Genomic DNA, 26,824 nt, shown 5'->3' with positions numbered 1-26,824 from the left:
ATTACATTACATTACATTACATGTACATCTAGTATTACCACTAGATGGCAGAAAACCCAACAGTTTATCACCACCAGAGACACCATGCTGTGATTGTGTGTGAAGAAACATTAACCAGTTGAACAAACACACGTCTTTCCATCCTGGTACGATATTGTAGCTCCTTTAATTTCAATCAAAACTGCTTACAAATTATTCTTTTAGATCCGTTTAAATAAAAAGGTACAAAACATAGCTTGAAACCTGGGGTCTGTATGAAATTTGTGATTGTTCGAGTAGAACAAGAAGAAAAAATACATATTTACTACACGCCATACCCGAAGAGTGCTTCCCTTCCTGCAGACGACACCCTGACTGTCTACAGGAGAAAGTCTGATTGTGTTTACACTGCAAATAATAACAATGCTCATAAATACAAATAAAAAACACAGACTTAAATAGGTAGAATACTGACTTTCAGCTGCGCTCGAGCTAGAAACAAACTCCCTGTTGTGTGTACTTGTGTCCGTCGCTGCAGGATACAGCCGCTGTGGTTTACTGTCATGTTGAAGTGAGGTAGATCATTGGTTTTCATCCCAGTACAAAGTCAAGAACGTCAAGAAAAATATTAAAAGCAAAATACCCAACAGATTAAATAAGTTTTGTTGCATTGCTTTCAGCAGCAAAACTACACAGAATACTTGAATACAACTACCACTATGTTTACTCATTCTACTGCTAATATAATAGTTATAAGTGCATGATCTTTGTATCTGTGTGTACCCTGTTTGCACATCTGTCTGCACAGCTGCCTGGTTAACCTGATGCTCTATGAGGCAGTGACATTGTTTTTCTCAGACACTGGGAAAACAGAATCAGTCGCGTTGTCGATCACGTTGAGCCCCCTCCTCCTGTCGTCTGGTTCGGCCGCCCTGATTGGCTGCTGCAGGGGTCCCTGAGCAGTGATAGGCCTAGGCACGGTGGGTGGCGGAGCGGTGGAGTTCTGCAGAGGGTCCGATTGGTTGAAAGAGCAGGTGCCTCCGAAGCTTCTGCACAGCGAACCCCAGTTCTGCTCGCACTGCCCACGCAGCCGCCGACTGACCCAGGACCTGACCTCGTCACCACACTTCAACAGGAAGTTCACCAGCTCCACGTACGGCCTGGAAGGACGTGCACACACGAGAATGAGAAGCTGTTTGGAACGTGAGTCAAACTTCAAAACACTCGTTGTTTGTTTGTAGACAAGATGACAACAATGTCTGACCAGATTTCCACAAAACTTGGTGGAAGGATGCATTACGAGTCAGGGTAGAACCCATTAAACTTTGGTGTGGATCCAGGATCCAGTGTATTTTTTAACAGTTTCACAGATTTCCCTGGTTATAATTGATGAAAGATTTAGGTAACTTATATCTGTCGGTGTGTGCAATTTGGTAGAGCTTGATGGAATTGTAGGGGAGTGTTGGGCCTTGGTGGAGCGATGAACTTTACTGAGGTACCTGGTTCACAATGAGACTGTCCTCACAGAACAGATGATACGTGGGCTTTAAAGTCACCAACATTAAACGACCTGTTAAATATGCAGACATTTCAATATGTCATATAAGGGGAAGGTTTAGCAACATTAATTACAGCTCATGTTTGCTGTTTATTTGTTAACGTGTGTGTGTCTCCATCTCACCCTGGAGGAAACATCAGGTGGAACTGGACGAGGCTCCCCGTGGTGTCCATGTGATCCCTCAGAGCCAGACAGAGCTGGTGTTTGGAGTAGCACTCTCTCTGCAGTGAGAACACCATCTCTTTCACCGCTGAGCACCGGCGGCTCACACAGCTGAAGCGCTGCCGCAGTCCCAGCGCCATGCACCGCAACGCATCCTTCACAAAGGACTTACCCTGGGAGGAAGAGGAGAGGGAGGAGGAGGAGGAGGAGAAAAATAAATTAAAATAGACCTACATTCGTCCCTCTTGTTTTCTGTGTGACCTGCACCCATTGGACAGTACCAGTTGTCAGTCACATTGTATCCACGCCCTAATGCATATATGGTACTTTATCGTCCTCTTCAATGTAAATCAAGTGAGACAAAGAGTCATTTTCTCATGGACTACTCTAGAAACTGACTTCTTTTTGCAACAAGTGGAGTCGCCCTCTGCTGTTCAAGAGAATAAAGGTTTTGCTTTTCTGCTCTGGCTTCAGTTTCCAGAACCAGAGTTGACGTCCATTGTTTTATATAGAGTCTTTGATTTACTACTCATCAGCTTCTCTCAACTACTTTTTCTCAACTCAAACAACAACAGCTGCTCTTGTTCTTGTCAGTCTGTTAGTTCAATATCATTTGTAGTGCACATTTGTTTAATATGATTTTTATGTGCATATTTAAGATGCTTTCACGGGCAGGGATGGATCACTGAACTGACTGGGCCGAGGGGCCCACTGGGTCAGGGGGCCTCAGGATGAAATGACAAATTTATGTAATGACTACCAAGAAACTGAAGACCACTAATTTTAGAGCTGGACGTCATGTTCGCAAGTGAAGCCAAACCATGTTGATTGCCCTCTAGTGGCAGGCAGCAGTATAGGTCATAAGCCTCCATGTTAGCAGATGGGACATGGGTCAAACTAAAAAGTCAAAGAACACGTCAAATAGATTTTTCTCAAAGATGGTTTCTGTCATGTCTGGTAGTTCTCATCACACTGATGTATGTTCAAGAGCATAGTGTTTGAATCCTTGATACATGACTTCATTTCTAGATGGTGAGGGGAAGTAGAGTCCATTTGTGTATACAGTCTACAGGGGACTGTATCGTTTGTTACTGTGCAGATCTATGATATATATCCAGTACATGGTCACATACAGGTCCTCACTGAACATCACCCACTGTGCCTGTTCCCACTGGAGACCCATTGCATCACTCTCTCACACTTCTATTCTAGTGAAGTCGACAAGCTGTTCCCTCTCTCATTTCACTCCCGCCGTCAGTTTACTCTTTCACGAATGCCATGCATAAACTATACACTGCTCACTATGCAACAAACATTCCTCACAAATGACTGTAATGACTGAGGGGATCACACCGAATACAGACATGCATCTGAATATGTCTTATCTGGATCTGCCCTCGGGTTTCAGGCGTGTTTTCAAGTATCCGAGTGTGTGTTAGGAGGTCGGACCCTCGCCGTGCTCCCCACCTGGGAGTCGTAGCGCCCGGCGTTGTGCAGGAGGGTGAGACAGATGTGGTGCAGCCCTTGGATTTCACAGGAGTTGTTGTTGAAACACTGAAAGGTCCCACAGCCGACGTCCCCCGAGCTCACCAGGCAGCTCTGGATCTCCGCTGAGAGACATGGAAACAGAGGAGAGAGTCAGACGCCACTGTGGAACGTCAGGTGGACACCCGTTTGCAAGAAAGGAAATCAACAACCTTGCTATTAAGCATCTGTGACATCAACACAGATGAATGGGGAGAAGTTCAAACTTGGTTTTGTTTAGAGCCCAAACGAATAATCCATTAACTGAAATAATCAGACATAATAAACCTTTCACAGACATTTGGTCATCGGTGATGATGTTTTCTCATTTTCACTTTTGTTTTCTTGTCTTATTTTCAAGTTCTAGATATTTTTTTGTATTTCTGTCTTCTTTCCATCAGGCCTGGGTTGAGTTTGATAATGACATCTTATGAGTCATGTAAATGTTTTGCTCAGGATCCCCATGTCAACGCAATGTCTGTGGACGCCCACTTGACTCCAGGTGCAATCATAGACCTTAATGAAAGAGAGAGGCCAGGGTTCTGACTCTAATCCAAACCATTTTTGTTTATTACATTGCTTTCGTGTTAGTGCAGAGAAATGAGGGTGTGCGGATGTTTTCATATTTCCCAGGCTTCACTGCATCGGGCAGCAGGGACCAGGGATTGTCCAGAGGAGAGAGTGAGACATTAAACTGTCCAATATCAGTGATGCACAACCAGGCTGTTACTGAGCCTGAAGCTGTGAGCTGGTTATTTAGCTGTTTGTCTTATCTCAACTATTCCATTCTCCGTTTTTGATTGTTTTCTGATTGACTGAGCACATTAACGCCCCTGAACCTGAGAAGTCAACATGAGACTCATTACCTCTAGTCTGGACTCTTCATTTGCAGTTAAACTTTGACCCTCATTAGTGCGGCATTGTGTTGTTTTGTTGTTGTTGTTGTTCCTGCTGAAGTTGCGGGTCTCTATGCTGTGTTTGTGTTTGCTGCTGCTCGTGCAGTGCAGCCTGCAGGCGGCTCAGCTCCGGGCCGGAGCCCTGCAGGAACGGAGGGAATGTGCTTACACAGGATCGAGCTGCCCGGAGCTGCGCATTGAGTTACAAGCCACCGACAGAGCCGGACACCCTCTCTCTCTCTCTCTCCACAGCCCGGCCCGGCACGACCCGGCACGGACCGACGCCTGTGGCTGCAGTTTAATACAATAGCAGGTTGCACAGACTGAAAAGCAGCTTTATTCTGAATGATGGAAGAGCTGTCATATGGTCTGCGCACACACAAGAATAATATCATCACACAATTGAGACTATTATAATTATATCAAAATGTGTGCAATGGAAAGAAACGCCACAAACTTCTCTTCACACACTTTCCTCTGCAAGCTGCATTCAACCCGGTATCCTGACAGTAAAAGAGCAACCACCGCCTGCAGTATTCCTGCAGCTCCCTCAGCTGTGTGTGTGAACTGGGAACATGTGCATGCAGTGCTATGCCGGCTGCACTCACCTGTGCTCTGCAGGGACAGTCGTCTTTTGGCGGGACTCGCATGTTTCTCCAGGACATCCTGCGGGTCCACGGTCAGCAGCTGTTGACAGACCATCAGCAGCAGCAGGAGAAACTCCCGGACCAGGTTCACCGGCATGTCTGAGGCCACCTGAGTCTGTAAGTGTTTAATTCTGTGTGTGTAGCTGCTGTTGTCTTGTTTGTGTTGTTGGAGGGAAGGTTACAGCACCAGGAGGAGGAAGAGGAGGAGGAGGAGGAGAAGCGCAGCCTCGAAGAAGAGTTTCCAACAAACAGCGTGTGCGCGGCATGAAGGCTTTTATATAGAGAGCTGGAAGGAGGTGCGCGTTCACGACGGTGTGAGTGAAGGGAGCTGGTGTCAGCCACCAATCACTGCGCAGCACCGTGAACGCGCGGGAAACTAGGGCTAAAAGTTTATCATTGTTGAGAGATGAGTATTTTTGATGTGATGTAACAGACTGATTGGAGAATGTGCTTTTTCTGGTTAAGAATTACCATGGATATTATTATCAAACACAAACACACACACACACACACACACACACACTTTGTGAGGACCAGTAAAAATGTAATAAAAACGTCAACATGTTATCACAATGATGATATTGAACCAAAATTGGCCAGGATAACCATAGATAAACATTCAAACACACACACAAACACACACACACACACACACACACACACACACACACATTAGATAATTGCATCCATCCAATAACTGAATGACGGATGTACGAGAGGAAAGAGAGAGAATGGGCCAAGAAAATAAATCGCACAATCACAAACCCCCCCAAAAGTGAAACGTTCCTGTGTGATGAGGTCTTCCTGTTCCTCTGGAGTATGTGGGGGGGTACGTTAAGGTCAACCCCTCACGACATCCGCACTCGATTAACCCTCCAGCCTGTGTGTGTGTGCTAGTGCGTGTGCGTGTGCGTGTGTGTGTGTGTGTTCGAGGGTTAGCAGCTGCTTTCTTGGCAGAGAGACGTGCAGCGAGGAACGTCTCACACTGAAACAGAGAGCGGGAGAATGTGAAGAGGCTCAGGTTTGCCAGTTTGTTGGAGAGCGTCATTCCTGTAAACTTTCGTTTTGCAGGAATCACTTCCATCATGTCTGTACAACGTACTTTTATATATAAATAACATATGCCTTCAGCATTTAAGAGATGTACCTAATGGGTGTAATAATTAATGTGCATACTATAATATCAATTTAAAGTTATCTATTCGAATATTTGGGCCTTCGGGTTGTTAAAAATGTGTGTGACTTCTTTACTCAGTTCTCGCAATGTTAAAGAAAGGGAAATGGCTACTTCCCTGACCCATAGCACATCCTTTCACCAAGTTCCCTGGTAATCCATCCCGTTTCTTTGATATTGTTAAAAAAAAAAACAGCAACAAACAAACGAGAAAGCAAACAAATACAAGGGAAGATTTCACTTCCTCGGCGGACATAACTAAAGTCTATGAACACTGGTTATTAAAGCTGTTAAGAAGGTATAACACATAATCTTAACTATGTTCACCAATTCAGCTCTGCAGATGAGGCTGACTGGTAAATCTTTTGTGCATTAGAACAAATTGAAAGTGGGATTTGACCTCACGTTGCTGTTAGATGAAAAGTTAGTTACTTTCAATCAATCAACTGGGCCCCATTAATGGGTGTAATCGATTTCATGGTGATACAGCCCAAACGTGAAAATAGCTAAATGTTGTTAATTGAAAACTGTCCTTACAAATACACACACACACTCATATTTCTTGAATTATTATTTCTTATGGTCTAACTTACTTTGAAATTACCTCCAGACATATACAACGGTCTCTATCTTAATGAAACATCTCACTACATCTCCCATGATTTATTAGTTCCCTGAACACATCTTGTTGAATGTTTGAGTCAAAGGTGAGTTAAGCTTTGTTTTCTTTCTTCACAGTGTGTTATATGTTGCAGCCCAGTTGTTGTGGTTGTATGTTTTGATTCATAACGGCCATGACCTCTGACCTCCACAAAGGGACGGGTCATGTGACACACTAACACCAGGACATCAGCATCTTCCTGAGAACCAAACAAATGCCTCTGCCTCTTTCGGGTTTACCTGCTCTGCATCCCAGAGGCTTTCAGTGAACTCAGTTGGGAACAATGTGTGTGTGAGTGGGAGATCAAGGTAGAAAGCCAAGGTGTGTTTACGTGTGTGTCCATACATGAGGCCCAGCTGGGGAGGACACACTCTTTCAGGGGCCAATGTTTAAAAGTCTGGACGCCGCACATTCTGCTTCAAAACAACATGCCACAGTTTCCCTCACACAACCCCTGGTGACCACCCACACAATGACCCTTCACCCGGACACCAAACACACACAAGTACTCAAACAGACCCAATCACATGCTCAAAACGGCACACTATAGCGTACATGGACACAACTGTGCATACAGCGCACACGTGGGACCCTCTTGCACTCTTGTTGTAAACAATATTGTACAAGTCGTCCTCTGTGTGTGTGTGTGTGTGTGTGTGTGTGTGTGGACATATAGATCAAAGTCGTAAGTATCTGCTTTGTGATAACTGATCAGAGGAGGAAGTGTTACCACAGCTTCAGGGTTTGTACACTCTGTCCTCACATGACTGAACCCTGAAGTGCTCAGGTCACCAGCTTGTATTGTAAGATATGCAAACATTTTGACAACTAGACTTCAAAGCTGATTGTCCGTTAACAAGAACTGAATATGGATCAATAAATGTATTTCTCTTTGCCCCAGTTGCTGCTCAAAAGCAACAGTTATTTCTTTTTGCCAAAGGTAGTGTGAATGAAACAAGGTCGTGGTGATGTCTTCAGATCATCGAAGAGTCTCCAGGACTTTCTCTTTGAAAAGTTGCTGCTGTGTTTTGATGCTTTAAGTGACAGTTTAGGTATCATAGGTGTCATGTAACTAGTTATAAAACACAGTACTCGTGTGTATCTTATTTGATAAACAAATTGTTATTATTAATTGATAACTTTTGCATTCCATTTATCCGTAAATGGTTCAAGAGATTCAAGATTCAAGATTTTTTATTATCAAATGCACAACAATGACTTTAAGCAGTCGCTGGCAGTGAAATGCTTAAGTCACAGGCTCTTTTCTAGCAATGCCCAAGTAATTACAACCTAAAAAATAAAACAGAAATAGTATAAAATAGAATATCAAAGATCAATGAATTCATTAAATAAACTCATCCATCAATTAAATTCAAAACTTCAAAGCTCCATGGTTGGACGCACACACAAAAACGTGGCAAAGCATTTACAGACACACGTAATATTTGTGTTAACATATAGACCCGTCTGCTGCCAATAACAAGTAGTTAAATCAATATGGTTGTGCAATGTGTGACGCTGCGCACAAAAGCACTTACAAGTGACTGAGGTCTAAGCCTGGATTGATTGAGGCTTCGAGAAAATACAATTATAAACTAAACTTAAAAAAATCACCAAAAAAAAAAACCGGTGAAAAACGGTTTAAAGTGAAGGGCAAAACGGAAAGAAAACGATAGCTGGTTGACAGTTGCCTTGTAGCTGATGCAGCTGATACGACATCAGTGATGTCACTTTTCGCAGCTTCAGACTGTTAACCTCATGTAGTAGTACAGCTGCTATTTGTTCTGCAGCTGGGTCATGTACTGTAGTAGTGGCATCAACAGCAAAAACAGAGAAAATGCTTTTTTTCTCCGAAATATCAGAAGCTGAAAAGTGTTGGATTCTGCTATACAAGACCAACAGCCCCACCTGGTGGTAGTGTTTAGCAACTCTGGGCTCTCCTCTGTTTTCACTTCATCAAAAACAAAGTTGTTGACACCAGTCGTGGGAAATGATTGAGCGTGTCTGTATTTTCACAGAATATCAGAATATGTTCACTGATAAAAGCCCAAAAGTAAATTATGGACAATTTTAGTTAATCACAAGCTGCACAAACCAAGCAAGAGCAGCAGAGGAACCCAGCAGCCAGCAGGGGGCAGCCTCAGGACATCACATGGAAACAAGCAGCAGCAGACTGCTTGGAAATTAAGCAGCAAAGATCCAGGGATTTGTTGTTGTTGTAGATTCACACAGTAGTGAGGCCTCACCTGGTCTGTGCATGAAGTGGAAGTCAACCTGAGAAGCTAAACTTGAACGAGAACATTCCAGAGGGGGACAGAGAGACAGCTCACCTTCAAAGTAAAAGGTCAGGAGGCCTGAGGGTTTATTTGATTAATGAGTAATGAGTGACCCTTGGTCCTTGAGCTAGTTGATGAGAACAATATGTAATTTATTTGATCACCGAATATAAACTAGAAGGGTTTGCATGAATTTTAAGAATTATATTAAATGTGTCCCACAAGATGATTCTTGTAAGGCGTCAGAAACCAGGGATGGAAACTACTGGGTTATTCTCTAACAATAGTTTCTTAAAGCATGTTAAATCGAAGTTGATCTGATGTAAGCCCTGGTACTAGTACCTCAAAGTAAAAATGTGGAATATGGGCAAAATGGCCACTTAATGCAAAATAGCAGGCTTCCTGTTGCGTTTTTCCAATTGCACCTAGGACTTTTTTGTTTGTCTGGTCATGATACACCTGTGTATCGATTTTTGTGAAGATCGGTCAATATGAACACGTTCCAGGGGTCTCGGGGGGGGCACCGTTGAGCCATTTTGTGACGCCCATTTGCAAATTTTGGTAAGAATTTGAGCATATTAAAGCCCTCAAAAAGACAATTAATGCCTGAATAATAATAATAATCCTTACAATTTCAATAGGGTCTCGCGTCTGTCAGTGCCTGTTATGTATTTTTTTTACAATTTGCTCTCTTTGCCCACAAAAATATGTAATCATATGATATGGTACATTTTAAACATGTGGGAGTAGAAGAACAAAAGGAAACATGGGAGCAGTGAAATTAAATAATCAACTTGTTTTTATACAATGCAACAGCTCATTAGCTCAAGTGGTAACAAATACCTGGTTCGATGTGAGATTTGCTAAGAGCCTGTTGACACGTGTCTAAGTAGTTGGAGGGAACCTGCTGGATCTTCTAATCCGCCAAACCGGAAATAAAACATCCAACTGACTTCAGTCCACAGTCTGATTCAGAATAGACACATTTGAAAGCTTAGAGTCCAAATCATATCGGCAAGTACAAAATCAATCTAAGTGAAATGTATAACATATAACACACATTTTAATCTCGCCTGATGTCACACATAAAAAAAAATACACAAATGCAAATTATTCAAGCGACAGTAGTCCAGGTTTGTGCAGTGTCAGTGTAACTTCTCCAGCTGTGTCTTCATGAAGGAGACGAGCGATGAAACAACCCCTGATGCTCAACATTTTGGGCATAGCGACATTCCTGCTCCCTGAATTAAACAACATAGCAGGAAACCGCCCCCCCCCCCCCCCTCCACTCCCTGTGATGCTGCACCTTTCCAAGAGCTAACACAGCCATACTACATTGCATGTAGATCAGCATGTATGCCTGCAGTGAGAGGGTATACAGAATTCTTTACTGAATCTCTTTAGTGTTCTCGAGACTGTTCTTGAGTATTTTTCATCTGGACCTCAGGGGGTTTTGGGGCCCGACGCCGACGGGGCCTCCAGCGGTTCTGTCGGTTCACACGGTGCAGAGTTACAACTTGAGGTGTTCTCCTCCTTCCTGTCCCCTGACAGGAAATCATGGATGGCTGTTTCTATGTTTGGTCGGAAAGTGTGGTTCATTTTGGGGTCCACAACCTGCGTGATGATCCTGTCAACACCGGACTCCAACATCCCCGATCTGAAAACAAACAAACCAACAAGATTTACATCAATAAATGCAAATGGTGATGATTGATGATTTTGCTCTTTGCATTCTGACTAGACCAGCAACAGTTGCTCTATTGATCAAGAGGTCAAAACAAATTTCGACAGCAGCAATACAATACAAAAACATATATTGACTGATTGTTTGGGTAATTTTTTAAGCAAAAACACCATAATCCATACTCATTGAAAACATGTAAGCAAGACACTTGAAGATGTCCGTTTATGAAAGAGAATTTTCAACTGTTTTCTGATGTTGTATAAACCAAATGATTATGTGATAACAGAAAATGATCAACCAAATAACCAGTATAATAAATAAAAACTGATTGCAGTCCTACTCCAGACTATCCTAATCTTAAACCTTTTGGGCTTTCCCCAATCTGTGGTCTAGTGTGTAAAGTGAATAGAATTATTCCAATATCTCCTAAATTCAGAAAGTACATTGTTATTTCTTTACACGGTGAACTGGACATTAAATAAGTCAAAGCCTGAAGGTCCCACTCACTGAACAACACTTTGCCTCAGTCCATTCCTCATCTGGTTCTTGTTGTTGGTTGGGTTCCAGTCTTGCGTGCTCAGGTGCGACGTGACAAAGTTGTCCACTTTTTGTCGCAGGTTCTGATAGGCAGGCTGCGAGCAACGACAGGGACAGCAATGTTAAGACAAAGCAGTCAGAAGCAGAAGTTAAGCAACCCCTGGACGAATGGCATTTTAAACATTTGTAAGAAATACGTTGCAAATAGAACAATATATTAAAAAAAATTGAGAATATAGACTCTCTGGAATTGTTTTACTTTTAATTTTGTGAACTAATAAACTGCACAGTAGCCAGCTCAGGGTCGTTCTGTTCTTGGAGGTCAGGAGGCTTCACTCTTCCTGCAGATCACTTTTCTTTGGGGCTGTTTTACTCATGGAGCAGGTCTGAGATCCACAGATCCCACATGTTCAATGCTATAGATCAACGTGGACGCTCAGGTTGAACTGCCTGTGTTCAGTTTCCTGATTGATTGAGTGACATGAGCTGATAATCAGTGGAATCCAGTCATCCCCTGAACATGTAGTGTTACCTGCTCCTCACTCAACAGAGCTGGATGTTCCAACTCATGTGTGCGACAACCCAAATGAGCCCATAAAAATCAATTGAGGTTTCCCATTTACTTTTATTGACCCTTTTCCAGTCAACAAATACGTAAACAAAAACATATTTAGAAACATCCGGGAGTCTTTAGCATACAGCTCCACGTCAACAATAATACAGACTGGGAAATCATCCTGCATCTTATGTTTGATCTAAATTATACTTAAAACGAAGATAATACGCAAATTAACAAAGTGTTAATCAAAGACTGGATCCAAACATGCTGACATTAGCATGTAGCCGGTTGAAGTTAGCTGCCTACCTTCGTATCAACGTCGGCCAGACAGTCCCGACGGAACTCGTCGAACAGCCCCCGGTTCTTCAGGTGCTCCACGATCATTGCAATGAGCTGCGGGTCTCCCGGGGGGAGGTTGGACGGACCCTCCGCCATGTCAAACAGAACCCGGGACGTGATGCTTGAACGCGGGCTACACGAAGAGCTAGTTTAGCTAAGCGAGGCGGCTACAAGAGAAGCGACGGATTCTTCCAACTCTCTGACAAACTGCGGGTGGAGTTAGTGTTCCTTCCTGGTGGCAGGGACTAGCCGAAAAACGAAAGACGCTGTACTAGAAATCAAGTGCGCAAATCCTGTGTTTCACGCATGCGCGTTGGAGACGTAACCCGGAAGTACTTCATTCAATGGTTGTCGCGGAGTCGGAGGGAAAAACGCTAGCATGCGATGAAATAACGTAACTTACAGAATAAATCAATTTAAAAAAAACTACACCATCTAAATAGAGGGAGTTCTCCCGGCGAGGGGAAGGAGCGCAGGCAGATCCCACAGGTTTCGGTTTAGCCTGGAGTATCCTTGCTGAAGGTAACGCTAACTAGCTGTGGCTGCTAACATTGACTGATATCTGCCACTAAAGCTCACAAGTACAGATTTTCAAATGCCACCGACGTGCAGCAGTGACTTGTTGCGGACCAACAACAACAACAACTCTGTGATAATGGACTGCGGGTTTGCATGTGTGTTTTAATTAGCTCGCTAACGTTGGGTCCAGCTGTCCGATCCTATAAATAACTTCATGTTGAGTTCAAGCGATCGGACTGGACATGCGTGAATGACCAATGGTGTGTGCGAACGGGTTCTGTGTTGAGTGCAGTGATGTGTCCGAAGCTGTTTTTATAGGTGAATCAAGTTATTGTTTGTTTTTGCTCTGACAGAATCATAGGTCTTCATGATCCTGCCTTGAGCCACACACTGACTCTCTCACTTTAGTGTTGTTGCATGCACAATAACTTATTTACAAAACCTATGATTACAGAGGAAACACTTGCAAGACTGTGAGAACTTCACATTGCAACTACCTCTATAATATTGCGTAGAAAATGGCAAAGGAGGATAACAACTTATCATTACTTCATGTACAATGTTTCACTGACATTTCTCCTGCTTGTTTCAGATGAGTGGGCCCTCAGATGCCAACAAAGAGTTTATGGAGCAGCTCCGGCAGCAGGAGCTGTACGGTCAGAAAGCTGCGGCCGGCCCTGACCCCTACACCTACACCGACCCAGAGGATGGGACTCTGTACGACTGGGACCCTGAAAAGAAGGCCTGGTTCCCTAAAGTAGGAACACCGCTACCTCTCTGTTTATGCTTCCCCACAGTGCATTTGGTCTAAAGCCTCTAAATCCCTACATGTCTGCCCCCCCTTGCTGCATTCTTTTCTTATTGTGGCAGTAGCTTTCTGAACACTGGTATGTACAGTACTCTGCAAGAGTTTTGGACACTGTGTTGAGTAAGGGTGTTTGCAAAAAGAATGACTTTAATAGTGTTTTATTTATCTCATTTATTTAACTTATATAACGAAAACGTCAACATTGCTGTTTACACTACTCGCAGTCTTTCAAGACGCTTGGCTGCTAGTTTTATCGAGATGTGATGCTGTGTGAGTCCTGAGCGTTGAGATTGATGCTCTTTGCTGGTTGCAGGTTCCTTTTGTTTTTCTTGTGTTGCTGTTGATTGTATTTGGGTTTGATCAGGTGCTTCCCTGATACGTGATGGATACGATTGTAAAATTAAAAGGTCCTAAAACATGTAGCAGGAAAATACAATTATTTTGATCATAATCTGTTATAAATGGTATGAAGGTTTTGTCAGTAATGAATGCACTACTGAAGGTTTTAGGCCTTTTTAAAGCTATAATCCTTGAACAGCTCTAAAATTTGCAAAGAGACAGTTTCCGTGTTGGTGTTAAGCAGGTTTGCTTTTTTCCCCTAGATAACAGAGGACTTCATCGCAGCCTACCAGGCCAACTACGGCTTCACTAATGATGGAGAACAGGATCCAAACGTTGCTGCAGTGAGCGGCACTGGTCCAGACGCCCCTAAACCAGACAGCAAGTCCTCAGAAAAGAAGAAAGCAGGAGACGCCACTCAGAAACTGACTCCAGACGAGAAGGACGCTGCAGCCAAGGAGAAAGGGGAGAAGAGGAAAGCAGAGGCAGGTAAAGTGATATTCATACACTGAGAGTTGAAGTTCTTGTTCTTTTAAGAGGTACGCTTATTGGTGTATAATTTATCGTTTCTCCCCATTTAAAATAGCACTTATGTTTGGTTTTGGATAAATGCAAATGTATAATGTCAAAGTTAAAGTTTGAAGGCTTTTCCCCTTTTTCTGCCCATGTAGGATGGTTTGATATTGATGACAACAAAAACACCAACGTGTATGTGTCAGGTGAGTCTTGCTAACATTTTTTCCCTCATTGTCAAGAAGGCATTAATCCAAAGACTGTTTATCCTATCTCTGTCTTCTTCTCTCCTCATCCCCTTTCCGTAGGTCTGCCCCCGGACATCAGCAACGAAGAGTTCGCCGAACTAATGACTAAGTGTGGAATTGTGATGCGGGATCCCATTACTGAGGAGTTCAAGGTCAAACTCTACAAGGACAAAGAAGGGAATCTGAAGGGAGACGGCCTCTGCTGCTACCTCAAGGTTTGTCTTTTAGTTTCCACTTCCTCCTTTCCACGTTTGTTTGCATGATGGGGAATTCATCCTTTGCCCATCTGCATCGGCACGTGTTAGAATATGTAAATACACCCAATGTTAAACAGAAGCACTTGTTAGTCTGTATGTTTTTGGACTATATCTGGCCTTTAACTTATACACTTCATTTAAATGAAGTAAAAATGAATTTACTGACATGACTCTTACGCATTTTCCGATACTTTTGGTCCAAATAGATTTTGGCAACAAAAAAAAGTCAATAAGCAATGTATATTCCTGTATCTGACCAGCTTGTGTAAATATATATATGTGTGTGATTTTCTGCAGAAGGAGTCGGTGGCATTGGCTTTGCGTCTGATTGACGAGTCCGAGGTCAGAGGTTACCGACTCCACGTGGAAGCGGCCCAGTTCGAGCTGAAGGGCCAGTACGACGCCAGTAAGAAGAAGAAGAAGAACAAAGATTATAAGAAAAAGATGCAGCAGCAACAGAAGTAAAGTCTGCTCCCTGTTCTTTTGTAGTCAACCTCCCACTTGCAGAGACCCTCTTCACTCATGACTGAAGAGAAATGAAGACATATGACTAAACATTTCTATCATGTTCCTCTTTGTCTGTGTAGACAGTTGGACTGGAGGCCAGAGAAGAAAGGAGAATTGAGAAAGAGACATGAAAAAGTCGTCATCATCAGGAACATGTTCCATCCCAGCGACTTTGAGGTACGGAGAAGAACACACATGCAAACCACACATACTGTCTGTTCTGTGTGTAAATCTCTGTGATCCCGGCCTCCTTTAGGAAGATCCACTGGTGCTGAATGAGTATCGTGACGATCTGCGGTCTGAGTGTGAGAAGTTCGGGGAGGTGAAGAAGGTCATCCTCTTTGACGTGAGTTGAATGTCGTTGGGGATGAATCAAAGTCATGAGATACTGTCAGACATGCATTGATCTCCGGACACTTCCATGAAAGGAGTTGATGTGCTGTGAACAAAAACACTTGATCTCCGCAGCTGAAGCTTATACGTGAAGTCCGGCCTCTGCTTGTTTTCTCTATGTGAAAGGCAAACACCTGAAAATGTCTGGATCCAATTTGACAGACATTTTCCAGAGGTTGTGTCTGAAAATGGATGTAGTAAAATGTTTTGAATTTCCTATCAATGGCATTAATACAGAGCGTATACATGGTTGTGATTGTTTGTGCTGCAGAGACACCCAGATGGCGTCGCATCAATCGCGTTCAAGGAGCCCGAACAAGCCGATGCATGTATTCTGTCGTTCAATGGTCGCTGGTTTGGAGGAAAGCAGCTGTCTGCCGAGCTTTGGGACGGAACGACAGACTATCAGGTACACCAACCCAAAATACAAATATCAGAAATACTTTGAGATTCAACTGGGGAGGCACAGCCAAGCTCATAAAATAAAGTTAACCGCAACTTTTGGGGGAAACACAGCCACTGTCTGTGTTAAGGATTGCAATGCCGAATAAATGAAGTTCTCTACCTCCGGCAAGAAGTCATGTTCATTCCTTTTGCGCAGGTGGAAGAGACGGCACGAGAGCGAGAGGAGCGACTGAAGGGCTGGTCAACTTTCCTGGAGACGGACGATCAAGGCAAGAAGATCCCCAAACCTGCAGAGACGGACACTGCCACAGAACCTACAGGGCCCACCGACCCAGCAGAGCCCAAACCTCACCCGGAGACAGCAGAGCCCAAACAGCATCCGGAGACAGCAGAGCCCAAACAGCACCCGGAGACAGCAGAGCCCAAACAGCACCAGGAGACAAAACCACAGCCGGAGCAGGACCTGGACTCCACAGACAGCAGCATGGAAGGAAGCGACGAGGAAGCTTAGTTATTCACATTCACAACTTTGGTCTCCATGGCAGCCAAGTAGGACAGTTGAGCTTGAGTGGACTGCTGAACAGGTCTGTGTTGATCGGGGGAGGAGCGATTTGGACTGTATGAGCTGTTTTGTTATGTAGAATAATAAAATACTGATTTTTCTCCTGTTATCATTTTGGTTTGTATTGTAATTAGACCTGTAGGGTACAAGATGGTTATCCTTACTGCTCACAGTTCTGTGACCCTGTAATATCTATGAATTTCAAAAGATAACTGTCTGAGCTTGACTCAATTTGAATTGTAGGAGATGTTTTTGCTTCTGTTTATTACATTTATTTAAAATAACAGTAATATACTCTGATTTATTCTTGATCATCTGCTCTTTATCCTTCCTCACCACTAGATGGCGCTGTAATCCAGCTTTTCCCTCTCTTGGTTGGTGAGACCTGTTCTTATAGAACAGTAGATTTGACAGGGAGGTTGCTTAAGGACCAGAACAGAATTGAATGTTAAAGCAGCAGTTTTAAAGTCCAAAAATACTTTCACAGAAAAAATGATGATATGATATTAAAGTCGTTTCAATTTGACATGTATTTCATGTGGTTGAAAAATACTAAACATGGCTCACCTACGGTTTCCTCAAGAATAATCTTTAGGTATTTGTAACGTAAATTATCATTAACTCATTATCAACATTATCATTAGTCAACATTTCTTAAATCTTGTAGTAGTGTACTCCATTACTACTATTACTACTGCCACTATTACTTCACAGCTGTTGTTACATGTCACTGAGCAGATTCGGATTAGTAATAATACTTTGTTAAGTATTTAAACTTTGCCCAACTTACCTGTTGTAATATTAAAGAGACTTTCCCAGTATCGCATTAATAACTAGAATGGTACTAAGTGAAACTCAAACCTCCGCAGGGCCAAACAACCCAACACACGATTGTTAAGTTCTTACAGTAGAAATATGAAAGTAGAGATCTGACATCATAAATGATTAATTCTTTAGCTTATAAAATATGGTTAATAGGAAGAAAAGGGATCCATTGATCTGCATCTACATCAACATTCAATGATATCCTCTCAGGCCCAGGCCTCATCACTCCACTGGGTTTGGTGGTAATTGGTTTGGATATTTCTTTTGTGTAACCCTGAAAGCAAACGGACATGAGATGAAAACACAGCCTTCTTTTCCGAGGTAAGACAAACATATAAAATGTCTTGTTCCAAACCAGGCTTTGAACTAAAGACATTGATAAACACTATTCTAAAAGGGCTAATTCTGCATAAATATATATTTCTATGGTTGTCATAGAGCTAATACCAGAATTTTTCTTGTACTTTTCCACTATGCTATTGCCGACATTTAAAAATCGAAAAACAAGATTTGTGTCATTGTTACACAACTCACACCAGAAGCATCCTTTGTGATCTTTATCATCCTACTGCATTATTAAGGTTTTTCATTCAGTGAGAATCTATGGTGCACAATCAACCTTCTGGGTGTTTTCCTGCATCTGCTCTGGCTGCAACTGAAAGTGCAGCTGCAGGCTTGACTTGGAATTCTTTGTGAATGAGTTCCCGGATCCCAGTTGTGCTAACCCGGATAAATGAAGCCCCTAAAACACTGCATGTGTAACTGAGGGCACATTGTACAGAGAGATTCAGGAACACAACACTTGATTTTGAACACAGTGTTCTCAGTTTTAACAATAAACTTAAACTTATGGCTGCAACATAGTTTACAAGCGATGCAACAACACTGTGAGTCAACACAGAGGTGCGGACAGAGTAAGATATGGGATAAGAGCAGCAGCCCAGGAGGAAATGGAGAGAGCATGTGAGGGGAGGGCCTGTGTGTGTGTGTGTGTGTGTGTGTGTGTATGTGTGTGTGTCTGTGTGTGTGAGTGTGTGTGTGTGTGTGTCTGTGTGTGTGCGCTCTGTTCCCTGGAGTCCACCCTGGAGATCGCTTGGGAAAAAGACCTCTAGGTCTGCCTGAGGTCTGACTTACAGCCAAGAAAAGCAGGACTAAAATAGAAGGAGGGAGAGAGAGAGAGAGAAAAAGAGGGAGAGAGAGAGAGAGGGAAGATGGAGAGGGCGTGAGAGGAGGTAGGTGGAGCCAAAAAGATGGAGAAAGAGAGTGGACAAAGAGCTTTGTATCTGAGTAGAAGATGTATGGAAAATAAAACATTCACATGGTGTTTCCCTGACGCACGCACACACACACACACACACACACACACACACACACACACACACACACACACACACACACACACACACACACAGTGCTGATTGGAACCACATGTTGACAGAGAAAATAATGGGAAACTGTGAATTGTTTGATTTGTTTTCCCTCCTTGTTGCTTTGGGATGGGGAGCGGGGGCGAGGGGGCGGGGGTGGAAGGTGTCCGTGACGATAGATGATGATCAGTCATGGGAAATTCCAGCACATAGATGTGTCCCTGCGCGGCATAGACAGGTCCGGTCCATTAACAGTATGCACAAGGGTTGGGGTGGGTGGGTGGGGGGGACTTTGGACTGTGTGAACTAGGAACATGAGCGAGGGTGGGGGGAGGGTGACCACAAAAAGTCAGCACACAGAGTTTAACTGGTGGCTCTGCTGATAGTACTGCTGACCAGTCTTCTCTGTCCTGCGCCTCTCCGTTTCCCACACCCACACAAATAACACACTTTTACGGATCCCGTGCAACAGACCCAAAAGCATCTGCCATCTTAATGACCAGATTCAATTAACTTTTTAATAGAACACAGAAAAGTAACACAACACCTGTTTGCACTGCCTCGGCGAGGACAATGACATCTGAAGGGCACGCGAGGCAAACAGATCTGGTTGCGTCAAGGAAAACACAAAACTTATACAAACACACATATAGAAAGTGTGCGACATGAATCACCACTACGCTATCAAAGGAGTCAAAGCATGAAAACAACTCATTATTCTTTACTTCTCTGAGTCTCAGGGCAGCGGAGTGACTGATGAGACGTGACAGGCTGAGGACCACCACCTGTGCATGACGGCAAACATGCACTGGAGAGGACAGCATGTTTTTTTTGTGTGTGTGTGTGTGTGTGTGTGTTTCAGGGAAAGACTGTAACACTTGTTCCTAATAACAGAAAAATGCATAGAGGGAAACATAGAGGAAGAGGAGAGGAAGTGAGTCGGAGGGAGCAGAGTGAGGTGAAGGTGAAAGTGAGGCTGATTCGCTGCAGATGCTGCAGTCAGCTGCCGCTGAGGGGCCCATGAGCAAAGCAATTTTAGTCTCCTCACTGTCAGTCTTGTTTCGGTTGTATAAAGCTTTCCTGGTTAAGAACAGGGGGCGGATTAAGATGTGTTCATGCTAAATCGCTTCTTCTTTGATTGGTTTTGAAAACTTTCTGCAGATCATGAGGGCCTCATCGTTGGATATTGTGATGTACTGTTTCGATAGTTTTGTTCCAATGCAAAAACAAGACAAAGCTCAAATGGCTCTCAGTAGAGCACATAACTCCACTGGGGCCCATCAGTCCCCTTAAGAAACCACATTGAAATTCACAAGAATCCAGATTTTTTTTTGAATCTGCACCAAATTGCACCAACCCATAAATACAAGTCCTCCAAGAATGCCTGATTTTTGTCCATCATGATCCAGGAATTGTTCTCTGAGAACAATCTCGCAATGACAACAAAAGTCCTGGATCTGCTCCCTGATCCTGACGCTTTCCTGATGATCCATGTAATCAAGAATACGATAACACCAATAAAACTATTGAGAATAAAAAAAATCATAGAATGGATGTTAAAAGTATTAAGAATAAAACATAACATAGAATGGATGTTAAAAGCTAAAATAACTATAAAATAGAAGAAGAATAACAGTAAAAGCAGAAAAAAACACGTACAAATATTGTTTACAGGCAGGTTAAAATTGAATAAAGTTTAAAACATAGACGCAATAAATGAATGTTTATTAACCATATACTTCATCAACAGCCAGGCTGAAGAGGTTTTAAGATTTCACAAAGAAATATAACATCTAGAAGCTGTTTTTGATCTGTAGCTCTGTCTGCAGCACAAATCAGAGCCCAAACCGAAAAGTATATCTAAGTAACAGGGTTGGCTGAATTGGGTGATTACTCTGAGAAACCCTTTTCACCTAAATTTGTAACGCAATTCATATTATGGATTTCATATTATGTAAAGCCTTAAGGTCTAAAGAAAGATAGAGAGTTATTATTAAAGGGACATTATCTGAAGGTGTTTCCTCCACATTAACAAACTAGTGGCACACAGAGCTCATAGGGCTGAACAATCCTACACGTGATTGTCCAGCTCTTACAGTGGAAACACAAACAGAGGTGGTCTCCACAACTTTAATTAGTGATTTGTCACAAAACATGGTTAATGAAAATGTAACAATAATCCTGGAACCACCCATTGATCCACAGCAGCACTAACATTTAATGGTTTCCCTCCGAGGCCCCGGCCCCATCTCTCCACCATGATTGGTGGAGATCAGTATAGCAGTTTTTGCATAATCGTGCAAACAAACAAACCAGCAAATAAACAAACACGTCTGTAAACATAACGTCCTCGGTGGATGTAACCGAGGAGACATGTGGAGAAACTATTGCAGTTGAGAAGGAAGAAAAGGTATCAGGGCTTTCTGGACGTGTGCAGGGTGTCGCCCACTTATTTGAGCCAAGACAACAACCATGTGAATGTTGTTGGAGACATGACCACATGTCTCTCTCTCTCGCTGGCTGTGCGCTGTGTTCTCCCGTGGGAAGCCTGGTGCTGTATCCTGTTTGTCGGATGACTTCTCCCTCCTTTTCTACACTGGAACTATGGCTGTAACACGTAAACAGTTTTAAGAGGACACTGCATGACTGGAATCCAACTGGAGACTTTAACTTTCATAAAAAAAAATAAAGAAAAGGCCGTTTACCTCGTGGAGATTTCTATCCCATAACCTGTGCATGTGACGTACACTCACACTTTAACTTGAACAAGCATTTTTATAGTCATTTGGGTCTGTATAAGAGTTTTTCATGCCCCTGGTCGTAAAACATGTCCAACAGCATTAATTTACAAAATGCCCTTTCCCCAAATTTAATGGTCCGTATTCTAATTAATATTTTCCTCATCAGGTCAGTATTTAACGAAGCCAGAGAGCAAATTAAAAAAGCTGTAACCACTTGGTGTTGTGTATCTGAGCACTACAACAGCGTCTCTGTTTTTTTCCCGTGAGTCGGAATCATAACTCTGACTCTCATTATGTCTCCTCAGCTTTCACACTGCGCCTCAGGCCCCTCAGTTGTTATTTTAAATCTTTGCTAATTGTCAGAGTCTGGCTCGGTTTCTTTCCTTCACCTTGTGAAATCCAGTTCATGCAATTTACGTGTACAGTGTGTCCTGAGCGTGTGTGTGCGTGTGTGTGTGTGGGGGGAGCTTTATTGGCTGGCGCTATCAATGCATTGAGGGCATGGTTGTGTAAACAGAGTGAAGTCACAGGCAGGGATCGCTTCCACTTTCCTTTTTACATGAATAATATTATTGTAAACTATCGGTGACCTAACCTTTTCTGCCATAACTCTCCTCCTGACTGAAAACACATGTGGTCGGTTTTGGGGAAGGCGGCCGCTGCTCGAACGCTGATGGATAGCATCACGGACCCCCGGTGTGAAAGTGGCAGATTAGAGTAACTCTGGGTGCTCGTAAAGTTTGAGCCTTTCCTGCGTTTCAGCTTCTGGTCATGAAAACGATGCCGTTAAATTCTCCCTCATGAGTTTACTTTTCATAATTGACCATTGCAATTGTTTTCTCCAAGCCTCTCTGTCAAATTGGACATTTGTCAGCACTCGTGCGAACGAACGGATGAGCCATGGCGTTTGTGTGCATGTTATGTAAAAAGCATTTTCATTAAAACGGGGGAAACAGAGAGCGAGTGTGTGTGTGTGTGTGTGTGAAGTGACAGCGATGGGGGGTGAGGGCCTGATTTCAAGGTCAGACAGGAAATGCCTGTGCAGATGGAACACTAATGTGGACACACTGAGAACGGTTCACAGGAAGCAGCCCACTCTGCAGCTGCGTGTGTGTGTGTGTGTATTTATATGTGCGCTAGTGATTAGCAGCATCAGTCAATGGAGGGATGCAGTAACAGTCCCCTGACCTGGGTGGCATCATACACCACCTCATCTGAAAAGTGTCTCTTCACCTGATTTAATTACAGACAGAGGAGGATTACTGTGAACGGACTCAAACTGTCAAATGAATAGTATTTGTCTTGAATATTTTCACTTTTTAGATATTTTGTCCCATGACAACAAATCCACAATCTGGCATAAGTATCAATTTCAACTATAATGAAATGGATATTGTTTTTTAACCTGAAAACGCGAACCCCACACGGAGTCATAAGTTGAGGCACGCAGTTAGTGAGATTATTTTGGGCTGCAGGAAATAAGAAAAACTACGAAACTGAGATATGCCCTCGCTGAAAAAACATGACCACACTTCAGGAACTTGAGCTAATCCTTCTTCTCTTGTGGGCCAATGGAACGGTTCTAACTCTCCTGTGACACTTTGGCATGGAGAAGTATCGGGATTGAACCACCAACCTTCAAGACAGTGGACAACCCGCTCTACACCTGAGCAACAGCCACCTTTTTCCCCAATGTATGAGTTTGATGAATTGATTGATTGATCCGACTGACTTTGATGAACCCTGATTTTATTTTGCGAGTATCACAATAATATTGGATAGATTTCCAGGAAAGTTCCTGTTCCCATGCAAAATAATTATAAATATATCTTTGACTCTCTTGAGTAAACAGTTTCCTGAGCCTTCTTGTGCAGCAGCATGATCCACGTGTTTTTAAGTACCTCATTTGCTGCCACACTAGAACTACTCTTTGGCTCGCACATCTAATATAAAGTAGTTTACTGGCTCCCTGCACGATGGGAGCCCCAGTTCCACAGATAATGTGTTGTAAATAGATATTATAATTTAAAATGCATCATCTTAATAACACAAGGTTGATTCAGATTCTGGTTCATGTCAACTCTGTAGACATTTCTCATTTTTGTAATAGACCCAAACGGGGGGCACTTGTGCAGGAAACCATATGAGGGGCCTATTTACCAGTAGGGGAATGGGGAATTCCCTCCTCCTCTTCTGTTAAACTATTCAGCAAGAGGAGAAAAGACATTACAGGTCACAAATCTTTATATAAACTGACTAATAAGTATCTGCTCCACACATAAAGATATTCAGACTAGATTTTATGATTTCGGATTTAAGATAAAACAATAACAACACTTTTTCATTATCTCTATCGAGGGGTTTATGCACCTGTCTATTGCTTTTTTGTATGTCAGCAAGTTTACAACAAAATCTACTGAACGTATTTACATCACACTTTAAGTCAAGGAATTATTTTTCCACTTTCTTTAAAGTTGCGTTTTTATTTTACATTCTCACAGATTTCTCAGGAAACAATGCATGGATCTTGATATTTAGGTCTGTTGGCTTATAGCTTTACAGCGTGATTGAATGTAAAGGGACTGCTGGGCTTTGGAGGAGGTATATGCTCTCTACTGGGATCTGTTCAAGATCTCTGATAAACCCAAAAAATCATTGATAGTCAATCAAATTTTGTTTTAGAGAAAGCATCATATTTTGACTTTAATTTCCCGGTCGGAGGACACACGTTTTAAAGATACCCTCACACAGACACACTAAAACCCTTCTCTCGCTTGGTCACCACTTTGATTGACAGACAGACAGGTAAACCACAGGGCATTCCACGGCTGCTCAGGTGTGTGTGTGTGTGTGTGTGTGAGTGTGTGTGTGTGTGTGTGTGTGTGTGGTAGCCTCATCACTATTCATCAGGATCCGCCGTATTTGCGTCTCATCTGCATACCGGTCCAACAGGGAACAGATTAGCATTAGATAGAGAGCGAGAGAGGGAGAGAGGGAGAGGAAGATGGAGGGAAGTAGAATCACTTTAATTTTTAACAAGATGATATGAAGGAGACACAAAGACCCAAGTACTGCTGCTGCTGACGCAGCCAGAGAGGGAGAGAATAGAGAGGGTGGGGTTGGATGTGTGTGTGTGTTGGGTGGGGGGGGGGGCTACACCGAGAGGTAAGACGGTGAGGAGCACCGCTGCCATCAATCATAAGTGAGTGAGGCTTGTGGAAATCTGTGTTTTTCATATGAAAACAACATAAAACACAATCCTGTGTTAATTTTGCATATTGATCCCTGCGTCTCTCCACCTCTCTCATTCACTGTGTTTATGTTCACTGAGCTGAACTCAACGCATCAAATGTTCATAAATAAATAAGTGGGACAAACATTGTACCACAGTCACCATGAAGTCAATATCTCATTAGTGGACTGCGCACGCACACACACACACACACACACACACACACACGTTATTTATTGTAAAACACTAACTCATTTTATTCAACCTTCATATTTCATCTACATACAACAGTGAGGGGGATAAACTAGGAATTTCATGAGATCCTTATTAAACTGTAGGTGTTTAATATGTTCCTAATATATATTACTATCGTACAGTTTGCAGTGAAATGTAATTGCAAAGCTTTTTCAGTGTGGGTACATTATTGTTATAATCATTATATTTACTGTGCTGCAGTCGTCTGAGTTGGTCCCATCTATGATTTCAGTTAAATGTAAACAAAGGAAATAAAACATGTCTTGTGTCCTGGAGTTTTTCAATAAATAATATCTTCCCCTGACCTTAACTCAGCGCTGTGACTGAATGGTCCCAATGTAGATACGTTCAGTATCAATAAGCTACACATGTCCATTAAAAAATATATTTTTCTTTCTTTTCCATTGAACATCAGTTGAATTTAAAGTGATTTTTCAAAGCAAATCCTGTAAAATTCAGATTTCATGCTAAAATGTTGTGGGTTCAAAGCTGCCCTTTGTGGTGATGCTGCCTTCACGGGCTCCACTTGTGCACAAATCTCCTCTGGAACTGAGTAGATAATGAGTTCATTTTCATTTTTGGGTGAACTATCCTTTTAAAGCTGAATAATAAAGGAGCATATTATCCTGTACAAAATAGCACATGATATCATCACTTGATATTGCAGCTGGTTTTACTCTAATGTGCTGACGGGTATGTTTGACCCAGTGGTTCCCAATGAAGGAGTCAAATGATTGTTTTAAATCTGTAGTATTTTGTTTCTGTGAATTGTTCAAATGTTCCTCTTTCGGCCCAAAACTGTTATTTAGACAAAACCATGTTACAGGTGCATCATTTGAAGAATGAGGAGAGTTGTTTGATTTGCAACAACACATGGAATTGTGTTAATTTATCACATGAGTCTTTCCACAGATGAACTTCAATTAGAGAGACATTTGAAAATATGTTTAACCAGAATGTCATCTTTTTTAATGACCTTTCAAAGACCTTCATTACTTTCTTTAGTCCAAACCTAGAAACACTGAGTTGTCTTCCAACACTGCAATCTATGAAGATGAATGAAATCCCAGTTGACTCGACTTCTGTGTGAACGTATGAGCGCCACTTCTGAACTGTCACACTATCAAGGTGCTTGATGTGCGTGTTCGTGTCTGCGTCATCAGAGAACATCAGGCCCGCGGTGCGCTCACATCAGTGCCCTGGAAGTAATTAGCAGTTCCTCTTCTCGTTTGTCTCTTTGTTTCAACCCCCCCCCCCTCCATCTTTAACTGTCACAGCACTCCTCTCCCCTGTGGTCCTCCAGCACCTTGATCTCTTACTCCCTCGCCGCTGCCTTCGTGTCACATCCGAACCTTTTATCCATGTGACGCCTCTCGCTTTCTAAAATCTCTTTGTGTCATTTATCTCCCTCGATTGCTTATGGTTCTTTTATCTTGCGGCGTTGAGTAAATAGTTGACCTCGCTGAAAACAGCAGTTTCACATGTTTACAGTGTTATTTGTGTGTCTGTAAATCCACACTTGCAATTTACAGTTGTTGACAAATGTATACAACAACATGACGTTGAGTCCCCGGCCTCCAGAACAGCTCCACGCCAACTGTGGTTCAGATTTTGACAGGTTCCTCTTTGATGCTGCCTTGACGGCTTTTCATCCACTTCTTCTTTATTACTCTTTCAATCCTTTATCCACCTTTCCATCCTCCCTCTTAGCCCTTGATGAGAATCTGAACCCCCACACCTCCACCCTATCTCTCTCTCTCTGAGTCTCCCCTTTCCACCATCCCTGTGGGCCCTTCACCTCCGGTGCTGCCCCACTGTAGTGCCACTCCTGAAGTGTCGAGGCTCCCTGAGGACGTG

General features: G+C 42.8%; 2 protein-coding genes across 2 annotated transcripts; one reads left to right on the top strand and one right to left on the bottom strand.

Annotated features, from left to right (window-relative positions):
• Nucleotides 1-147: 147 nt before the first annotated feature.
• LOC133969839 (uncharacterized) lies at nt 148-12,267 on the bottom strand. The gene is made up of 8 exons (XM_062406542.1): nt 11,964-12,267; nt 11,069-11,193; nt 10,324-10,534; nt 10,184-10,237; nt 4,728-4,935; nt 3,167-3,309; nt 1,661-1,872; nt 148-1,139 (listed from the first exon to the last, which is right to left on the bottom strand). Exons 1-8 carry the CDS (start codon nt 12,090-12,092, stop codon nt 809-811), a joined length of 1,413 nt encoding a protein of 470 aa, XP_062262526.1. The 5' UTR covers nt 12,093-12,267; the 3' UTR covers nt 148-808.
• An 87-nt stretch (nt 12,268-12,354) lies between these two features.
• htatsf1 (HIV-1 Tat specific factor 1) lies at nt 12,355-16,656 on the top strand. The gene is made up of 10 exons (XM_062405779.1): nt 12,355-12,518; nt 13,108-13,272; nt 13,926-14,151; nt 14,334-14,381; nt 14,484-14,638; nt 14,978-15,141; nt 15,268-15,364; nt 15,444-15,533; nt 15,852-15,989; nt 16,182-16,656. Exons 2-10 carry the CDS (start codon nt 13,108-13,110, stop codon nt 16,494-16,496), a joined length of 1,398 nt encoding a protein of 465 aa, XP_062261763.1. The 5' UTR covers nt 12,355-12,518; the 3' UTR covers nt 16,497-16,656.
• The last annotated feature ends 10,168 nt before the right edge of the window (nt 16,657-26,824 follow it).

The sequence above is a fragment of the Platichthys flesus genome, chromosome 15, assembly GCF_949316205.1.
Source record: "Platichthys flesus chromosome 15, fPlaFle2.1, whole genome shotgun sequence".
NCBI classification, from domain to species: Eukaryota; Metazoa; Chordata; class Actinopteri; order Pleuronectiformes; family Pleuronectidae; genus Platichthys; species Platichthys flesus.
This window is presented reverse-complemented; position numbering and strand designations above follow the sequence as displayed.

Bases quoted from the DNA above. Each gene is read 5' to 3' on its own strand.
- htatsf1 (XM_062405779.1), top strand. From the start codon at position 13,108: ATGAGTGGGCCCTCAGATGCCAACAAAGAGTTTATGGAGCAGCTCCGG. The intron at 14,382-14,483 runs GTGAGTCTTGCT...CCCTTTCCGTAG, and splicing joins CACCAACGTGTATGTGTCAG to GTCTGCCCCCGGACATCAGC. The intron at 15,534-15,851 runs GTGAGTTGAATG...TTTGTGCTGCAG, and splicing joins AGAAGGTCATCCTCTTTGAC to AGACACCCAGATGGCGTCGC.
- LOC133969839 (XM_062406542.1), bottom strand. From the start codon at position 12,092: ATGGCGGAGGGTCCGTCCAACCTCCCCCCGGGAGACCCGCAGCTCATT. The intron at 11,194-11,963 runs GTAGGCAGCTAA...CGTTGCTCGCAG, and splicing joins TGGCCGACGTTGATACGAAG to CCTGCCTATCAGAACCTGCG. The intron at 1,873-3,166 runs GTGGGGAGCACG...TCTTCCTCCCAG, and splicing joins CCGGGCGCTACGACTCCCAG to GGTAAGTCCTTTGTGAAGGA.